The sequence below is a fragment of the Protopterus annectens genome, chromosome 15.part0 (assembly GCF_019279795.1).
Source record: "Protopterus annectens isolate FY-2018-M chromosome 15.part0, PAN1.0, whole genome shotgun sequence".
Lineage (NCBI taxonomy): Eukaryota > Metazoa > Chordata > Ceratodontiformes > Protopteridae > Protopterus > Protopterus annectens.
Window position 1 is genome coordinate 572,028,057 of NC_056749.1, and position 21,988 is coordinate 572,050,044.

The following is a 21,988-nucleotide window of genomic DNA, read 5'->3' on the forward strand; positions in this document are numbered from 1 at the left end:
TTATGGTTTGGAGTCCCTGTATTTTCTTAGTGAGAAACCTCTGAGGTCTCTCCAGCTGCTGCAGGTGTTTGGTGAGGTACTTGCAAAAGGGTGCATTATACTCTATTAGTGGTCTGATGTGGGTTGAGTAAGTGGAGTTATAACATCCCTTGACCTGGATACTATGCTCTTGCTTATGAGGTGCGCTATACAGAAGGCTTTTCTTACCACTGTGGAAACTTGGTGATCAAAGTTCAGACTGCTGTCAACCTGCGTTCCCAAGTCTCACACCACTGGGTTGGAGCTAGGGAGGGAGGTGCTGTCAGTATTGTAATTTGTAGAGAATTCTGTTTTGCCAAAGGGAATAATAATGCATTTTTTGCACTTAGTTTTAGACCATGGCTTTGGCACCAGTCATTTGTTTGTGTTAGCCCTTCCTGTAATATGTTGACATCATTGGGGGACTTAATGATTCCTCCCAATTTGCAATCACCAGCAAACTTGGTGAGCCAGAGGCCATCTACTTTGGTCTGGACTTATGAGAAGTAGACACCAAACAGCAAGGGCCCTAGCACAGACCAGTGTGGTACTCCACTGATGACGAGTCTACTGGTGGAGGTGGAGTCACCCATTGTGTGCTCTGTTGGTGAGTCAACTGGCTACCCATGTAGTAACATAAGGGTTGATCCCCAGCTGGAAGAGTTTCTCAATGATGCCAGAGTTGGGGATTGTGTTGAAAGCCTTGGCAAGGCCAAGATAGGCTGTGTGCACTGTCTTACCTTCATCCATGGCTTTGGTGACATTCTCAAAGAAGTCTACCAGGTTTAATAAGCATGATCTAACCTTAACCAAGCCAAACCTGGTTGTGTCCAGCACTTGGAGATCATCTATGTCCTTGTTGATAAGGTTCATGATAATTCTTTCCATGGCTTAGAAGATGAGGCTGGTTAGACTTATGGTTCTGTAGTTCCCAGGGAACAGTTGATGGTTCCTCTTTGTGCAGGGGAATTAGTGTTGCTATTCTGCAAGAAAATAGACAGTTCTCAAGCTATGATTAAAGAGAATGCCAAGTGGGTCTGCTAGATCCCTTTATGATCCTCTCCACCACAAACGAAAAACTATTAGGGGACAAAAAGCCAACTTTTATAGACAAAAGCAATTACATCACATTTCTAACTCAAAATGCTTATGGAATGAGGTAAACATTTACTTCTTAGCTAAAGATTGAAAATCTAAATTTCTCACTTCTGCACCCCATGACAATAACATAGAGCCCTTGTGATCCATTTCTCTTTCATTTTCACATCAAAAGACTTGATAATCTTCCTAATCATGGCAGTCATGGATCTGATAATCTTCTTCCATGGTTCATTAAATTCCACAAGTATATCCTACACCATTGTTACTCTTTGTGAGGAGACCTTCCTTACCTTTAGAAAGAAGACTTAATTATTCCCTTCCTTAAAAAACAAACAATCTGTTTAGGTCAGCTTCTAACTACAGGCCTATCTCTTTACTTCCAGGTATCACTGAGCATCTACAAAAAGCTATCTATAAGCAAAAGTTCTAACTACCTTACCAAGCATAACTTGCAGAGAAATACATTAATATAATTTCATATCTAGCAGAAGCACCTTTACTGCCAGCCCAACTAGCTCTGACTCTCTAATTACTGTCATGGACTTTAGGCAGCTTATAGACACCCTATTTGTCAAATTAACTTGGACAATTGGCCTACCGTATCACAACGTTCTCAGTTACCTTTCACCCACTTCATTCTGTCTCTCAGCAATTAACTGATACAAAAGCCATCTAGCAACTAGAACCTTCACTGATAAACTTGGTTCCAACTTCTCCTGCTAGACTGCAGTGATGTAGAGAATAGAGAGATGGTGGATGGAGCCAAGATCCCAAAAATATAAGTATAAATGTAGATAAAGAGACTTGTAGGCTGGGAATTAAAATACTTGAAATTTATTACAAAACACAGATTTAGGTAAGCGCTTTTGAGGCAATCCTCTTCTTCAGACCTTAATACAGAAATAAATTAGCACACAAGGTTTAAATAAAACCAATAACCAATAAAAATTCTTTAAAAATCAGTGACGCAACCCTCTTTTTTTCAAGAGATGTTTTAAAGATACAGTATTGTTAAGACCAGGTGATAAGTAAGCCTTAAAGTCCACTATCCCACCTTAATTCAGCATATTCAATTTCATTGTTAATATCACCTTCTCTAAGGCTCACATTAATTTTTTTGCAAGACAAAGAATTTAACATTTAAAATGTAGAAAAACAGCTAAGGTTTGTGTTGAATAAGATAACTACTGTCCTTTGTGACAGCAAACAGTTTTTAGAACACCTTTATGACTGCGCTGAGACTCAACAAGCTGTAAATTTAAGTGATGTGATTTTTGTTACTTTGGATGTGAACTCTTTGTTCACGGTTATCCCCAATGATGAAGGGATTGAGAATGTCAGGCAGTTCCTTATCAAGGAGAGCAATTTCAGCAATACCAAAATTAATATGATATGTGCTCTTCTAGACTTGATTCTAAAGAACAATGTTTTTTTGTTTCAAAGAGAGTTCTTTCTTCAAAAAGTGGGAGTTGCTATGGGCACGGCATGTGCCAATATTGTTTTGGCTCAATGGGAGAAAGAAATGGTGTATACCTCTGACATGTACAAGCAGCACATTACGTTTTACAAACATTTTGTGGATGATCTCTTTTTTGCTTGGCATGGTGATGACACACAATTGGACACATTTGTTAGGTTTCTTGATAACACCATTGGTAACCTTTCTTTCTCCCTTAGTTACTCCAAAGTGGAAATCAGCTTTCTAGATGTAAATGTTAACAAAACTATGTTTGGCAACATCTCGACAAGGATACATAGGAAGGACTGCATGAAGAACAACATTCTTCACCGTTCCAATATGCATCCTAGGCACATTACTAAGAATATAGTCAAGAACCAAGTCTTACGTTGCAAGAGACTGCATCCAGACAGGGAAGAATTAACAGATGCTATGAGTCATCTCACCACAGAGTTTGTTGAGAGAGGATACAAGAGGGTTGATATTGACAGTGATAGTTGAAGCAGACTTACATGAAAGTCAAAATCAAACCTTACTACTCAGATGAGCACTTAATGAATGTACCCCCAGATAAGCAAGTCTCCTCATTACCTGTCAATAGGCTATGTCTTACTTTTCTCCAATGATGTCTTCAAGACATGTTACATCATTAAAAAGAACTGGTCCATTCTTCTTACTGACCCCGAGATTAGTTGGGTAGTTGGTTCTACACCCAGTTTTAATTTTAAAAATAGCAAGAATTTGAAAAAGAAACTCTGCTATAAACAGAATAAAACATGTGACATGTTTGTCTCACAACATAGAAGGACTTTCCTATGTAGAAACTGCAGAATATGCAGCAACATTTGGTCCACCTGCATGATTTTACACCCTGTGCATCAGAAACCTGTAGAGTTTTTATTTTATTTTATGCAGATTGTTCTACTAAAACATTGTGTATTTTGCTAAGTGCAATCTTTGTAGTGCATTCTATATTGGTAAAACCAATAGAACTATGAAGGAAAGGGTGATGGAACATCTTAATGATATCAGGAACAGCAAACTTACTAATGCATTAGCTAAGCATGTTTTAGACTGTGGTTTGTTTGTGTCTTCCAGCTTTTCCCGGTTAGGGGACGCCACAGCAGAACTCCAGTCCGCTAATGATTGGTAGTTGATTTTTACATGCCGAGTTACCAGCCCTGACACACAACCTTCAATGAAGGTACACCCATTCACGCATGTCTCCACGCAGAAGACGCTCTAGCTGAGAATCGAACCGGACAGCATCTTACTGTGAGGCGACAATGCTACTGCAGCACCACCACCGCGGGTGGTGATCAGCACAATTTTAAATTCTTGGTCTTGCAAAAAATTCATGTGAGTCTTAGAGAAGGTGATATTAACAATAAAATTGAATATGCTGAATTAAGGTGGATAGTGGACTTTAAGACTTACTTATCACCTGGTCTTAACAGTACTGTATCTTTAAAACCTCTCTTGAAAAAAAAGAGGGTTGCGTCACTGATTGATGATTGTATTCTACAAGCTAACAAGGCATTTGACACAATACCCCACTCGGGCAGTGTTGACAAACTCAAGAGGTTAGGTACAAACCTGTACGTCACCCACTAGATAGCAAACTGGCTCACAGACAGGACCCAGGAAGTTAGAACTGGGGAGTCCACCTCTACAAAGAGGCCAGTCACAGGTGGAGTCCCTCAGGGATCAGTCCTTGGACTGCTCGTTTTTGGCATTTACTTCTCTGAAGTCAAGGCCAATGTCAGTGGACTCTGGTTGACTAAGTTGGTGGATGATTGCAAATTAGGAGCTATCATTGAATCTCACACCACCACAAATGTTCTCCAGGAGCGGATGACACAGACAAACAACTGGCGTCAGACTCATGGACTAAAACTAAATGCCAAGAAATGCATAAAAGTATCCTTTGGGAAGTCATCCATCCCTGTTAACTATCATATTGACAACACACCCCTTAGAACTGACCCAGTAGTCAGGAACTTAGGGACACACATAGATAGTAATCTAGCCTTTGATCATCACGTGTCTACAGTGGTGAGGAAATCATTCTATGTTGTGCAACTTATAAACAAAGGTATAGCATTTAAGTCCAAGGAAGTCATTGTTCTACTGTATTTAGCATTCATCAGACCTATCATTGAGTACAATGCTCCCTTTAGTATGTATCTAACCAGACATATCCAACAACAAAATAATACAGGGCATAAGTAATACGTCTTATGCAGACTGCCTCAAGGCCCTTTCCCTGTATTCTGTCTCCTACAGGCTTTTGAAGGGAGATCTATGCCTGGCATACAGGGCACTGTCAGACCCTACTCTGATGGACCTCCTGCATATCCATACAAAAGAAACAACACCGAAATTACCCATTCTAAAGACTTAAACTTTGCCTGTGATATAAACTGGACCTGCTGGAGAGATAGGTATGTATCCCAGAGACTACCACATCTATGGAACAGGCTCCCTATCCATGTGATGCAGAGTTCCTCCTTAACCCAATTCAACTGCAACTTAGACAATTGGATGGGAAACTGGAAATTCATCCCTGGTTTGACACCAATGGCTCTAATGGACACAGGTAACCTGTAAATGGTTCTTCTCCCAAGACCATGCTTACACTTATCAAGGGTATCAGAACTTGCCAGAGATTTGGGATGCATGGCTAGGCTTAAAAAGGCCCTTGTGGTCAATAGCCTAGTAAACGCCTATGAACCTATGAACAGTGTCACCATTTTAGGTCTTTTGGACATATCACCTCAATTAGGAAATCCTGCTACAACAGCCCCACTCTCTTTATTACCTGGCTAATATCAAACAGTTTATCCTTAAATGATTAAAACAAAAAAACATAGTATCTGGCAATGGCTCAGACTCTAATCCTATTTCTGTCCTGCCTTCCTTACTATCCCTCCACAACAAGCACTTTGATAGCCTCCATGAGTACCATTGCTAGCTCATATGGTGCTTTTTGCAAATCCCCAAACTGGCACCTCCTGAACTAAAAGCTGAGCAACAAAACAAACAAAAAGTTCTTCTCCGCCCCTGCAACTATAGCAATCTGATTGCTAAAACTGTCTCAAGAACTTGCTACAATTACATATACTCACCTCATGCTAAGCATGTCCAGCCCTTCAGCTGAGCCATAAAAGCAGTATTTGCATTAATTTATTCCAATAATATGGTCCTACATCATTGGGACCCACAGACTGCACCTTCTGACAACTTACATCCAAGTCAGCTGCCCACTTCACCCCACCCTTGTTACAGTTCTGGTCTCTTCCTTCATATATTTTGCCTTTTACCTTAACTCTTCACTCTTATTATTAAACACTTAAACAATTAATAAAATTACTGTTAAAATAAGTTATCTTTATTCCTCAACCCAGAAGCACACAGAACTATTGGAAAGGGCATCTTCTAGGCTTACTTTGAATCCTGTCTTCCCTTCATCAAATACAGTTCAGCCCATAACCTAGAAAACTAGTACATCCTATCTAATCAGATATGAAGATTCATTCTGCTGCCCCTAAATAGGAGTATCACCGTACCTCCCTGTTCCTCACAAAACAGCAGCCAGTACAATAATGTACAGCTTTAATTCTACTTCGTACTTCATAAGTAAATACTATGCTAGCAGTTTGCTGACTATTACAAGCCTAGCCAATAACCTGAGGTCAGAATAAAGCCCTGTATCTATAAGGTAAAGATATTAGCAATTCTGCCAACCCCACCCCCAACTTACTTTTATACATTTAATCATAGAATTACCTGTCTCAACATCTCTTTTCAGCTAGCTTCAAGACTTCATCCCAGACCTTCTTACTACCAAACAACTAACACCATTCTTTTACAGACCCACCAAATTCCCTGTATACTTCTGACCAGGCATTCTCAACTCTTGGTCACAAGCTCTAGACAAGCTACCACCAAATATTAGGAAAACTCAAACTTCACAAAAGAGTTCCACAGAAAATAATGAAAGGCTTGCTATGACGAAGAACCTACTATTCTTGTTTAAATATTCCTACTTCATTATAAGCTCTACTGGTGCCCTTCTTACCTTAACCTCTTTTGGGTAAACTTTACTTCACGTTGCTGACAAACTTGTACAAAACATGCATTATGTAAAAATCCCTTACTAGTTTGCTATGTGTCTAACCTGAGGCTGATTATATTTACTCAGCTGCTGTGTATCTCACTGTATGATGATTATGTTTATATTTGTAGTTATAATGTCTGGGCTGTAGCTAAAATGAATCCTCTTTGCATCAGCCTACTACCACATTTAACAAATTAATAAACAAGTAAAAAAATACAAACTTTTCTAATTTGATTTTTGTTAACCAGGGTACGATACTGATCAAAAGAATGAGCTGAGCCATTGCCCAGGTGCAAAGCACAAAAATAAGTCTCACATAAAAGAATAAACAATTACAGTCAATGTAGATAGAGTAAATTATGTATGATATATAAATCATATGCAGTGCAGCTACACTAAATTATATGCATCCATCCATTTTCTGATGACCCACTTTATCCTGTACAGGGTCACGTAAACAATGGTGGCTATCCTAGAAGGCAGTGGGCACAAGGGTCTGAAACTCATTATGGACAAGGTGCAAGTCTATCTCAGAACACAAGTGCACACTCACTTGCATACTAAATTCACACCTATGGGCAACTTGGTTCATAGGTTGGTACTAGGCTATCGGAGCTAGGGCCTATACAACCTTAGCCATAACAATTCCCTGGCTATTTCTTCCCACAGTATTTACTTTCCTGGACCCCTGTCTAGCAGGGCGACTGACGTGATCCCTGGGGTGAATTTCCTATCTCCCATCCAATCATCAAGGTTGCTTTTGAAGAGGGCCAAAGAAGCACTCTGCTTGACATGTATGGGCAGTCTATTCCAGAGTCTGGAGAGTCTCTGCGTCAGGAACCTATCCCTCCAGCATGTTTTGTTCATTGTGACGACAAGGTTTAGATCTCTGAAGCGTGTGTCTCTGAGGGATTGTGATTTCTTTAAGTATAGCATGTCCAACAGCTCAGGGTTTGACATGCTTGGGGATTACCAATCAACATATGCATCTCTTTGGGAGGTGGCGGCAAACAAGAGCAGCTGGAGAAACCCATCACAGACAAAAACAGGACATGCTGACTCTGCAAGGAAAGCACTCCAGCTAAGAAATGAATCAGAGTATTTCTTGCTGTGATGCAGCAAAGCTACTTACAGTGCCACTGCATACCCACACCCCTGCATGTGTGTGTGTGTGTGTGTGTGTGTGTGTGTGTGTGTGTGTGGTTTACTATTGCAATCTTGAAGCCCACAGTCTTGAAACTTATAATCCAGAGACTGTAATACTGAAAGATCAAAACACTGAAGACCACAATGTCTAAAACTCTTGAATACTAAATCCTCCTACTAGTGTGAAGCCAGGAATGACTGTTGATGTGGGACCTGCAGGGGTATGGACCCAGTATGAATGTTAACGTGGGTCCTGCAGGAGTCAAATGTAGTAGTTCGATGGTGTGGTCTTCAGGGTTTTGGTCTTTCGATTTTATGGTCTTGGGATTATGATTTTCAATACTGTGGGCTTTGACATTGTGATAGTAAACCACACACACGTGTGTGTGTGTGTGTATATATATATATATATGTATATATATATATATATATATATATATATATATATATAGTGTGATGACCCACCACTGGACCAGTAATCAAGTAGCCTCAATCCTCACCACTGGCACATGTGGGGGACATTCACTGGGAGGATAACAGGTACATATACAGTATTTCCAGATGCAGCTCTCTGCATCAAGCACAGTTCCCCTTAAGAGCTCACAGAGACCACAGTCAGTTCGGGGCTGGTTTCTCCCTCTTCCTTCAGATCCCCAATAAGACTCCCCATTGACACAGCTAGAGTTGAGATCTCAGCTGAGTGATCAAGCCAAGACCTCCAGCACTCTCTCTGTCCAACCAGTGCTTTGTGTCCTTGCCCAAGTAGCACACACACACACACAGACACACACACACACACACACACACACACACACACACACACACACACACACACACACACACACACACCTGGGAAAGGGTGGCACAGGTTTACTAGCTATGCCCAGTTCTGCCCAGACTATAAGGTAGTTTACACTGCCACAAGTCACTCCTGCCAGCTACCTTATGGCTTTTCCAAGGGTACCCAATAAACTGAGCGATATTAATATTAATACAAATGGTAGCTTGACCAAGAGCAAGGCTATAAGGAGTGGTGCACACAGTGTCACCAAATAAATATGCAAATACTCTCAAAAGTTAAATATCTCTACACAGATCAGCCACAATGAAAGGTTTAAATATATTTAATAATAAATAATAAAAGAACAAGAGAATACTAAGTATATATTCAGTGACATTAGAATTCAAAACCACAGGAAATACTTAAAATAGCATTGCAGTACAGGTTCACATAAATAAAGAAAAATAAAATCTAAACTAAGCTTCACTATATTCCTGACTGTGTCTAAGAGACTTGCTATACTCTAAAAACTTATTGATACAGCAAGCCAGATGATGTGGTTTATAGGTCTTCTTGTTGTCAGGTCCAATACAAAATACAGAATGCACTGTCTCACTAAGAGACTTCTCAAAATAATATCTAAAATATTACTGCTGTGATAGCTTGCAGAATGATACCATTTCTGGTCATCTGACTTTTAGTTCATATGCAAGCCCCCATTGTTGAAGCTGGCAGCACTTACCATCTACCTGTAAAAATATCCATACAAGGACTGTTGCTCAGATCTTTGGCAGATGCTGGAAGTCATAAAACAATTACATTACTTCATGCTTCCAAAGCAGCAATTAGTTCACCCTAAAGACAATACAGAAACCTTCCTAGTACATACTTGTGTCACTAGCTGCACTGAACCATCCTTATAGCATAGCCTATAGAGTAATTTAATTTCAGACATTTTTCTAAAACTTGCTAGACTGCAGTTAACCTCCTGTATTCCAGTGTTCATAGTTAAAATACATTTAAACAGTTACAATAGTACATGTACATTTCTGTTCTCTTCCAGTAGAGCACACTGTGGAGACATTTGAAATACAGCACTTTCCATATACTTTTTCAACACAAACATCTATACAGAGCAGTTTGATATACACAAGACATACAGTTATAATACATTTGTAGCACAAGCATGTTATATAAATCAGCTTGATATTCACAAATGACATATAATTATTTACAAGATTCCAGCTAGCTGCCCCCCCCCCACAAAGACTCAAGCTAGTTTTCAAGTGACCCTTGAGAAACATTGTTTGAGAAGATAAGTCAATTTAGGAATACATTGCACAATACCTGTCTTGAGATTCCTGCTGCCTTTGCATTGCTGACCCCATTACAGTGTAGCACTGACATATATGCCTGCAACCCTAGACTCCACCACAGTAACTTGGGACATTACTGGCTGGCTTGCTGTAGCCAAAGATCCCCCTCAGACTCCTCCTGCATTTTATTGCAAATACTTAGCACAAGGTCCTCTCTATCATGGTAAGGTTTCATCATGTTAGCAAGGGACACTTTGTGCCCCTGCCTCCTGCCTAACAGTTCTACCATGTAATTAACATCACTGACCTTCCTTACCACTTTGAAGGGTCCCTCCAAAGCTGCCTGCAGCTTATTGTGTCTGACAGGAATGAAAACCAAAACTTGCTGCCCCATAGCATACTCTCTAGTTTGAACATTCCTGTCATACCAGACCTTTTTCTGCTGTTGGGCTTCTGCCAGGTCCTCCTGGTCCAAACCCATGAGTTTCCAGAGCCTGTCCTAAGGTTTAGAACATATGCCATAACAGACTCCTTGTGTGATTTACACATACCCTCCCACTCATCGCAAAAAAAATCTAGAGGTCCCCACACCCTATGCCATTACAGCAACTCAAACAGGGAAAACCCAGTGGATTCCTGGGGCACCTCTCTGTAAGCAAACAACAGATGGGACAAATATCTGTCCCACTCCCACTTAAAATGGTCTGCAAATGCCCGTAACGTGGTCTTTAATATAGAGTTTAACCTCTCCACCAGACCATTAGCCTGACCTTTGGGATGAAGAATGCCTCAGCGACTTTCCAGAGGCTGGTGGATAATATCCTAGCAGGAGTAAGAGGGTTTGCCCTTGCTTACCTAGATGATATTGCCATCTACAGCCATTCCTGGCCGGAGCACCTTCAGCATGTAAGGGAGGTGCTGGGCAGACTACAGAGAGCAGGACTTACCATTAAGCCGAGCAAGTGTCAGATGGGTATGGCAGAGGTCTCCTACCCAGGACATAGAGTGGGGAGTGGTAAGATAAGGCCAGAACCTGCCAAAGTGGAAGCTATTCAAGTCTGGCCTGCACCTGTTACCAAAAAGCAGGTGAGGGCATTCTTAGGGACAGCACGGTACTACAGAAAGTTCGTCCCCAGTTATAGCACCATAGCTGCTCCCCTCACAGACCTGACAAGGAAGAACAAGCCAGATAAGGTAGTGTGTAACCCAGCATGTGAACAGGGATTTCAGAAGCTTAAAGAAGCTTTGGGAGGACCCCCTGTGTTAGACAGTCCAGATTAAAGAATTTGTTGTACAGGTGGATGCTTCAAACCATGGGATGGGGGCTGTACTTAGCCAGATTTCTTCAGAGGGGGAAGAGCACCCAGTGGTTTATCTCAGTCGTAAGCTCCAACCCAGGGAGGAAAGCTATGCAGCTGTAGAAAAGGAATGTCTAGCCATAGTGTGGGCATTGCAGAAACTTCAGCCTTATCTGTAGGGAAGAAAATTCACTGTTATGACAGATCACAACCCTCTAACATGGTTAAACAGAGCCAGTCAGTAAAATGCCAAGTTGCTAAGATGGAGCCTGGGGCTGGAAGCATATGATATGTCAGTGCAGCAATGCAGTAGGATTAGCAATGCCAATGCAGATGGGCTCTCAAGACAGGGAATGGGGTGAGGTACCCTCAGAGAGACCTAACCCTCTCAAGCGGTGTTTCTCAAGGGTCACCAGAAAAACTAGCTTGAGTTCTCCAGGGGGGAAGAGATGTGAAGATTGGGGAAAGATGGGAGAAGGCTGCCAGCCTAGTCAAACAGAATTTGATACATAATTCTATCATTTGTATATATAACTGTAAAATACAGGCTTGTGTTCTTAAATGAAAGAAAACACTGTAAAATGTGAACTTCAAGATTGTTGCAAAATTGTCATCTGCTGTAAGGAAAACTAAGCTAAGCATTTCAAATGTTCTTTGAAGTTAAATTTATCTAAATAGTGGTGACTAAGTGGCTAGCTGAACACATTCTTTCTATTGTTTTAACTTAAGGAATAATTGCTAGAGTGTACATGTGAAATGTCTTTTATTGTTGTAGTTTCCTGAGCAGGTGTTAGCTTGCTAAATAATGCAGTTTGTTTGCCTGGGAACTCCACACTAAGTGACAAAATGATGTAATGTGAATACTGGGAAAACCTAAGTGTCAAAATGATGCAATATGGGAGGGCCTAGCAGAGCTGTTTGTTAGTGAGTTTAAAAACTATTGCAGAGTGAGAGATTGTGAGCATTTTGATCTTGATATCAAACTTATCAGCAGTCTGCCTGTTGTCGTATGTAAGTAGTGTCTTATAAGAATGTTTTCTTGTAGTAATAGCTAGGAACTTAGAAGAAAGTTAGAGAAGCACCCACCAAGAGGAGAAAATGCTGAGAGAAGGAAGGAGCCACTTTTGAGATTTTAAGTATTTTTCCTCTGTTTATTTACTAAGTTTTTCTGCATAGCCGCCTATTTTGAGCATTTTCTGGCTTGTTAAATTTGATTTCTGCATTAGTAACTGTATTTAGAGCACAACCTAGAGCTGTTTACTGAATTTCCTGTTTGCACTTATTTTTAAAATCATTTTTTTCTCAAAACTTGTATTTTATCTGTCTTTGGCCTAGCACTCTTGTGTGGGGTCATTTACTGCACTGCTATAACTTGTTGATACTTGTGAACCTCTGCTATCTCTGAAAAAAAAAAATCCTGCTTTTTTTCCCACTTTTCTGAGATTTAAAAAAGTTCAGTTACAGGCTTGCTGTTTTGGAACTGTTTGTAAGTCTCTGTGAGGCCATTTTTTGCTTGGGATAAAGGAAAGTCTCTCTGTTGATCAGTGGCAGTGAAAAACATTGAGCAGCCTGCCTGCCCCTGTGGGAGTGGTTACTGACTTGAAACTGTAGTTTTATTGGCCATTTTGGGTCAATTCCAAAACTCCTTCATCTTCCTCTCTTAAAACCTGGTTGCCTCGTGGTTTTGGCGTCTTTTCAGGCTTGTTGGCTGTTGGTGAAGCACCCACCAAGAGGAGAAAACGCTGAGAGAAGAAAGGAGCCACTTTTGAGATTTTAAGTATTTTTCCTCTGTTTATTTGCTAAGTTTTTCTGCATAGCCACCTATTTTGAGCATTTTCTGGCTTGTTAAATTTGATTTCTGCATTAGTAACTGTATTTAGAGCACAACCTAGAGCTGTTTACTGAATTTCCTGTTTGCACTTATTTTTAAAATCGCTTTTTCTCAAAACTTGCATTTTATCTGTCTTTGACCTAGCACTCTTGTGTGGGGTCATTTACTGCACTGTTATAACTTGTTGATACTTGTGAACCTCTGCTATCTCTGAAAAAACAAAAAAACAAAAAAAATCTTGCTTTTTCCCACTTTTCTGATATTTAAAAAAGTTCAGTTACAGGCTTGCTGTTCTTGAACTGTTTGTAAGTTTCTGTGAGGCCATTTTTTGCTTGGGCTAAAGGAAAGTCTCTCTGTTGATCAGTGGCAGTGAAAAACATTGAGCAGCCTGCCTGCCCCTGTGGGAGTGGTTACTGACTTGAAACTGTAGTTTTATTGGCCATTTTGGGTCAATTCCAAAACTCCTTCATCTTCCTCTCTTAAAACCCTCTTTTGCGCTGTTTTGCGTGGTTTTGTGCATAGTGCAACAACGGGCAGCGCCGCCTAATTGGGTTTAAACTATTCCTGGCTCCACAAAGTCTGCTCTTCACTTTTTCCCTTAGAACTGCTCTATCTCTCAATTTAAACACCATATTCTCATTCTAAGGCCCTTCACTGGTCCAATTAAGTAATCCTACAAGTTAGCACTATTAAACCATAAGCACTACTTACTCTTATACTCTCTACGATTACCCTGTCCTCTATTGGTCCGTCTTAAATTCAGTTTCCCTATTACTCTAGCATGTCCAAAGGTCAGTCAATGGTTTCCTCTCCAGTCCAGCTGGTGAATCTGGGAATTCTGAGGCAATGTTACAACTGTCTCATATACACGGACAACCCTCTCCTCCTCCAAACAGGTTCAAATATATGTGAGAGATGCAACTATTTAGCCAAACTGGAGGCTGAGCTCTCTCATCTCAAAACTGGTGTAACCAGTCAGGAGGAGAAGGTAACCTCACACAACACAATTCCAGTATCACATAGTCCCACCACATCAGCGAACCAAACACATAAATACACAAAAACATACTCAGAGGCTCTAAATAAAAATCTACCTAAGCAACAGAGACCTCCAAAGCAGACATCCAAGCAAACGCTACCTCAAAACAAAACACACACAACACATAACCCACAAAGTCAGTGTGCCAAGCAGCCACAGCCCTTAAGGCTGAATAACACACCTGATACTCTTGTTATAGGTGACTCTATTGTCAGACACACTGATGTCCCGCTCACCAGGCTGAATAAAGAGAAGGTCACGGTGAGCTGCCTGTCGGGTGCTAGGATCCGACACATAACGCAAGCACTCAGGTCACTCCAAAGCAAATACAAATATGACTCAGTCATTGTACATGCTAGTGTGAATGACCTGAGACGTACCTCCCTGGACTACATGAAAAGAGACATAGAGGAGCTCTCTGATCATGTAGCCCAGGCTGGTATGACCCTGACCTTGAGCAGCATCTTACCCTCACCTAGAATGATGCCACAGTACAAAGACAAAATGATCGATTTTAACAATTGGCTAAAATTTAGGTGTCATTCAAAGGGGATCCAGTGTCTGTCAGCCTGGGATGACATGCTCGACAAGCCACGTTGCTTCGCTAGGGATGGCTTGCTCCTGTCACCACTGGGCTTTCGGATATTGGCAAAGGCTCTTGCCACCCCCATAGTGCCTTTTTTAGGCAAGGCTCAAAAGTCAAACCCACCCCCATAGACAGCACAAGGAACAAGAAACTAAGGGTAATGCTGCTAAACGCCAGAAGTCTTAACCTCAAGATGCACGCCCTCGAAGCTCTCCTCAGTATGGAGAACACTGATATCTGTGCAGTGACAGAAACCTGGTTCAAGGCTCCAGAGAGCACCCCAGCACTACCAGGCTATACCTCATATCATGCTTTTCGGCCCCAAAACCCGGACCGAACCACAAAAGGAGGGGGAGTTTCCATAATTATCAAGGATATCCACACCTCCAGGTTAGTGGCATTGCACGAAGTATCAGAGACCATCCATGTGCAACTAACAGTGGGCAAGACTGCTTTTCAGTTTGTAGCATCCTACAGACCACCCTCTCAAAGTCAGGAATCCCACTCAGCTTTCCTGAAAACATTGGAGAACATGAAGATCTCTCTGAACACCATTATATTGGGCGACTTCAACTACCCAAACATTGACTGGGAGCACTACTCAAGCCCCAGCACCTTAGCCCAAAGATTCCTGGAAATTATAAACTCAAATGCTATGGAACAACTAGTCACCACTCCCACAAGAGGGGACAACATACTAGACCTGATCATTACCAACATGGGGACTCTATGCTCCACACCAGAAGTATATCCCTCATTGGTAAGATCAGACCATAAATTAATTTCACTGGATGTCCACATCCCGACCCCACCCCAGCCCAGAAAACCACAGTGAAAAACTTCTCAAAAGCAAACTTCTCACTTCTCAAAACCCGAGTGGAATCCTTCAAGGCCCCAGGGCCAGTGGAAACTACAGCCCAAACTTCAGAATCCTATATAAATGCATTCTACGGACATCTCCAGGAATGCATGGATCATGCTATCCCAAACAAAACCAAGACCCAATCATCCAAAGGCAGGCATCCAATCTGGTGGACCCCTGCCATAAATAAACTGTAGAACAGAAGCAGGAAGTTACTACATGATAGAGCAAAATCCCTAATAGGGAAGGCATCTCTGATCAGTACTAGCAAAAAATTACGATCCCTCATAAAATCCTCCAAGGCCAGCTTCGAGAGAAAAATTGCACAGGACACCAAAGACAATCATAAGGCTTTTTTCAGTTATGTTAGAAACCTGGGATGCAACTCCCAGACTTGTTCTGAGTTGATTCTAAACGACAAAAAATACGTTGAACCCACAGACATCGCCAATATCCTGGCAGACAGGTTCAGTGCAAACTTCTCCACCACCTCTCCCCCAAAAGAGCAAGTATCAATCCCAGCAGAGGGCTGCCTCCCAGACATCTCAGATGTTCATGTGAAGGCTGCCCTCTCCAAAGCAAAAAACACTGCTTCCATGGGACCAGATGACGTCCCAGGTTGCGTCCTACGTGAACTACAAGAGGAACTAATCCCTCAAATAAAACAGCTACACAATCTCAGCCTCACTACAGGATATGTGCCCACAGAATGGCGTACAGCAACAGTGGTCCCACTCCACAAAGGTGAAGCCTCTACGGACCCTGGAAACTATCGCCCCATAAGCCTGACTAGCTTAGTCTGCAAGGCTATGGACAGGATCATCATGGAGCTCATAAACAAAGACATTGGGGACCTACAGACACTAGATCCTACCCAATTCGGCTTTGTCAAGGGCAGATCCTGCCTTTTGAACCTGGTTGCCTTCTCTGAAGCAGTCACCAAAGCCATAGATGAAGGAAAGGTAGTCCACACAGTCTATCTGGACCTTGCAAAGGCATTTGACACAATACTCCACTCGGGCATCATAGATAAGCTATCCAGCTTAAATATAAACCCCTATGTCACAAGATGGGTCGCAAACTGGCTCAAAGACAGAACCCACAGAGTGAGAGTTGCTGGAGCCATGTCAAACGAGAAACTGGTCACAAGTGGCGTCCCACAGGGTTCTGTCCTGGGACCACTCTTGTTCGGTATATACTTTTCCAAGGTACAGGCAAACGTGGGAGGACTATGGCTCACCAAGTTCGCAGACGACTGCAAACTGGGCACCATAATCAACTCTCCAGCTGACACAAACATCCTTCAAAAAGGTCTCACAGAGACAGATAACTGGTGCCAGCGCCATGGTTTAAAGCTAAATGCCAAAAAATGTATAGTCATACCCTTTGGCAAAAACAATGTTCCCGCAAATTACCACATAGGCGGAAACCCATTAAGTACAGAGAAAGTTATTAGGGACCTGGGGACCCAAGTTGATAGCAATCTCTCCTTTGAAAACCACATTGCCAAAGTGGTTAGAAAGACCTTCTACATAGCCCACCTCATCACAAAGGGTTTCACATCTAGATCAAGAGAGGTAATCGTGCCCCTTTATTCATCCCTCATCAGGTCCATCATAGAATACAATGCCCCTTTTGGGATGTACCTTACCCGACACCTGCAGCAATTAGAGAGACACCAAAACTATCTCACCAAGAGGATCAAGGGTCTCAACCACATGCCATATGCTGCTCGGTTAAAAACTCCAGCTCTACTCAGTTGCATACCGCCTACTTCGAGGCGATCTATGCCTGACATACAAAGCTATGTCAAATCCAGAATTAATGGACATGCTCCACCTCAGTAAATCTAAATCCCTTAGAGCCACACTGAGGGACTTGAACCTCAGCACAGAAATAAATAGAACTTGCTGGAGGGACAGGTTCATAACCCAGAGGCTCCCTTCGCTCTGGAATAGAATTCCAGTTCATGTGAGGCAGAGCACCTCACTGAATCTCTTCAAGAAAAATCTAGATAAGTGGATGGGGGATTGTAGGTTTGTCCCAGGGATTACTCCCGTGTCACTATTAGACAGAGGCACAGTAAACTAAACCTTAAAAAGGGCACAGTATACTCAAATCAAGGGGTGGCGTAAGCCATAGAGAATCGGGCTAGGCTTATAATTGCCCCAGGGCAGATAGCCTAGTATGAACCTATGAACCTAAGAAGTGTTTTTCTGTTATCAGAACTTTCGTACTGTATTGTTTTAAGCTTCTGTGTGATCTCTGAACTCTTACATATCACTGTGGTGTAGTAGTATTGTCTTGTGCTTTTAATTATTTATTACTAAATATTTTTAAAAACCTTTACCTGTGGCTGGTTTGTGTAGAGATAAGTAAGCTCTAGAGTACATTGCATATTTATAGAGTTTATTTTAATAAGCCACTCTAATAAGCCTTAGACTGAATAGTCACATTACCAACTGGATAATAATATTGCACAGTAATAATTGGACACCCTTTTAAGGGCCTTTGGGTAGCTGATAATATTAGCTGGTGGTGGCAGAAATTACTACCATATAGTCTGGGTAAAGGGGCACAGCTGGAGAATCTGTGTCAGCCTTTCCCAGGAGTGTCTGTAAAGTTGTATAAATACTTATCTCAAAATGTGTGTGGTGTGTCAGCTACCTGGGCAGGGACACAAAGCACTGGTGGGATAGAGAGGGTACTGGAGGTTAGCCTGCCAGCTAGGCTGAGATCTGGACCCTATATCTGTGTCAGTGGGGAGTCTTATTAGGGACCTGGAGAGCAAGGGAGCAACCAGCCCCAGACTGACTGTGATCTCTGTGTGCACTTAAGGGAAATTGTACTTTACTGTGTGTATTTGTTATCCTTTCCTCTTATATGAGATGCCCTCCCTGGTGTTAGTGGTGAGGATTGAGGCTCCTTGATTACTGGGCCAGGGCACAGTCGTCACACATGCCTCCACCTTTAGTGTTTCGGTCCAGGTTAGGTGGCTGAAAGGTGTGGTATGAATTATAAAAAAACAAAAAATGACTCAGCCAGAAAATCCAAAGATTTATTTTCGTAGTACTAAAAATTGACTTCTCCAGCGCCTCTGCATTTTTGGATTTTTTCTTACTGTGTGGTATGAATTATAGCCTGGTAATGCAGGGGTGCTCTCTGGAACCTTGAACCAGGTCTCTGTCACTGCACAGATGTCGATGTTCTCCATTTTAAGGAGTGCCTCGAGTGACTGCATTTTGAGGTTTAGACTTCTAGCATTAAATAGCATTACCCTCAGATTTTGCTTGCTTGTATCTGTTACGTTGGTGAATTTGTCATTTGAACCTTGCCTAAAAAAGGCACTATAGGGTTGGCAAGAGCTAGCCAGTATCTGGAATCCCAAGGGCGACAGGTGCAGGCCATCTCTGGCAAAGTATCATGGTTTGTCGATCATGTCATCCCAGGCAGACAGATACTGGATCCCCTTTGAATGACTCCAGAAGCTTAGCCAATTGCTGAAGTCAATCATTTTGTCCTTGTACTGTGGTATCATTCTGGGTGATGGCAGGATGCTACTCAGGGCTAGGGTCATACCTGCCTGGGCTACAAGATCGGACAGCTCCTCCATGTCCCTTTCCATGTAGTTTCTTTTCTATTTATTTGCACCAAACTTGCTCTATGTTGTCTAGTACTGAGTTTTCATGCATCAGTAAAAAAATACCTCTCTGCTTAAGAGTGCTGAGCCAGACCAGCTGGTGTGCTGTGTGTGGCAGTTAAGGTCAGTTTACTATGGTTGGATCACTATATGGAAATTATGAAGTGCTGCTTTTTACCTATACCATGTTGCTTAAATGTGTACATGTGAAGGCAGACAAACACAATACAAGCTAGTGACTTTTAATAATCACTAGAAAATACTGTGTGTAGAAAGTGACACATTTTCATTTGAAAGGGTGATGTATCTAAAGTATGTACCATATGTTCTAGAAACGAAGCTTTGGAAGCTGCTATGCAGAATATAACCCATACTGATAGATAAGACTACTGCAGCAGTGATCAATATGAAGAATGTTTATTAGTCTGACTACTTAGTCCGGAGTCTGGACCTGGACCAAAGATAAACCTGGACAGAAAATATAATCACCATTTAAGACTCACGTCACTGCAACTTAAAGTTTGATGACAGTGCTGTAAAATACAGGCTTTAAATAAACTGGCATATAGAAGGAGCATGCTGCCAAAAGTGGAAATTACTATGTTATACTGACAATCAGTGTGTTCTGTCTGGACTCAATACCTTAGCAGAAGCAGGAAGAATACTTTTTTCTACGACACGCGTACATCATTAAAACTATTTGCTCACAGTTTCCCACATTGTTATATTTTATTATATATATTACTCAACTCACCTCTCGCAAACTCTTGCATACAGCTTGAAAACATAATTCACAGAACACTATACTTTGAATTAAAATGTCAGTATGCTTTAGAATGCTCTGTAGCTCACAAACGTTATGGTAGTTAACTCTACCGTGATTTACACTTCCAGTCCCACATGTTGTCCGTGCGTCACATATTCTACACATATGTCACACATTTTTGGTGAAGAAAGTTAAGAAGTGCGGTGACAACTTTTGTTGAACAACCAACTCCAGAACATCAGAGTTACTGAAACGTGACATTCTGCACGACAATCAAAACTTCAACCAGTGCAGGCGTTCCATTTCCATATAGAAAAAAATCTAGATTTCACTTAATCATAACCACTAACTCCAATCAAAATACTTAAATTGTGTCACAGTGTTTTGTAAAACAAAGAGGAAAAATCCAAGCTTGTGTAGTAAATTACATCTGCCCACTAAACAAAGTGAAACAAAGAAATGTATCCCAAATAAATCAAGTGCCAAAAACCATAACTTGTCTACCCCACACAAGTCATAGTAGATGCAAAGCATAGAAGTACTGCACTACGTTCAGACTTGCAGTACCTTTAAGAACAGTTTACAGCCAGACTTGGATTTTTATAACAAATTATTCAAAGGAATATACACCTCTCATGGAAACGTAAGTCTGCAAACAAACGGCACAGTTTGTATTAAGCGATAACTTCTATCCCACCTACCTCAGAAAGTTTTGCAACAAGTGGGATTAGTCCAAGAAGATAACAGCCAACGAACATTGCCAGAGAGATCAAAATAATCGTGCCCGCCCCATCCATGGCTAGAAATTAAATTTGTTAACAAATGTTCAAGCTCGTAAGTAAAACTTCACATTCTAAAGCACTTCCTTAATGTTTTACGAGCGAAGTAGTCAGCTTTCAACTCCAACGATCTCACGTCTTCCCAATAGGAAGATTTCCCACGCCCACTGCCGCTGGCAAATCTTTGTTGGAAGCGCTAACCAGATGGCTTTATGATGGCAGTCTTTGCTTTAGGGGTGATTGTTTTATGAGGGTACCACAGTGGAGTACGCTGCTTTGCTTTAACTTTATAATGGAAGTTTGTTAAGAGTCTACGGTAAACAAACCATGCCCTGTATACGTTTAACCCTTCGTCAGAAGTAAAGCGCAACGTGTCACATTGGGGCAAAGTGTAAACTCGTGCTTAAAGCTGAGACTGTAACAGCAAAATGCAGCAAACAGAGCGTTGTGTATTTATGTTTTAAATGCCACTGAACAATGACGATTGCAGTTTTCCTTGTGAATTCGGCCGTTTTTAGACCAGGGCTAACTGGGTGGTCGTCATGGAAGTTGGATAGAGAGCGCCCGCGAGGACGGAGGCAAAAAGCCCTTTGAAGAGGATGGGATATTTTCTGTTCAGTAGTCAAATTATCCAGAAACTAAATTATCTGAAACTTACAAAGGGAAAGATTTAAAGTACCTACTCCCACTTCATAGTGTTCTGAGAATTTTGTTATGAGTATAACTTTGAACTATTCTTGATAGTGACTCGTAATTTTGCCATATCATTCGTAAAATTATTAATTTTCTGTTAAATCACCGATTAGAGTCAGTCTCAATCTCTTAGCTCAAGAAATCTTCACAAATCCTAACATAATGGTGATGGGGACAAAGGCGTAAAACCGGGACAGATTAAATTTACAAGAGAATTATTTATAGAAAGTTGGGTTTTGTTGAGGTACATTAACCCCCAGATGCGCAGTAGCAAACCCCGCCTAACACCCAGGATCACGGCGCATCACTGAGCAGCCATGAATTATTCATTCAGCCTATTGTCCGTATGGATATTCATAGCATACAGAAGCTGCAAATTCAGCAAAGTAACTAAGTAGTAAAATATTGATATATAAATATATATTTTATATAAATACTAGTACCATTTATATATATATATATATATATATATATATATATATATATACTTATTTATTTATTTATTAAGGCAAGGCTAGTGGAGAAATGTGAAGGCTGCCAGCCTAGCTAGATA

The 21,988-nt window shown here is 41.3% G+C and overlaps 1 protein-coding gene across 2 annotated transcripts in view; it reads right to left on the minus strand.

The window, feature by feature from the left end:
- LOC122789925 (zinc transporter ZIP9-like) overlaps window positions 1–21,306 on the minus strand; it is a 677,153-nt gene extending 655,847 nt beyond the window's left edge. The window contains exon 1 of one of the 2 annotated variants that reach the window (XM_044057393.1): window positions 20,665–21,306. In XM_044057393.1, the coding sequence (XP_043913328.1) occupies window positions 20,665–20,760 (96 nt within the window). In that variant the 5' untranslated portion in view covers window positions 20,761–21,306. The remainder of the gene's footprint in view (window positions 1–20,664) is intronic. The other variant, XM_044057392.1, reaches the window with a different exon arrangement.
- Between the last annotated feature and the right edge of the window lie 682 nt (window positions 21,307–21,988).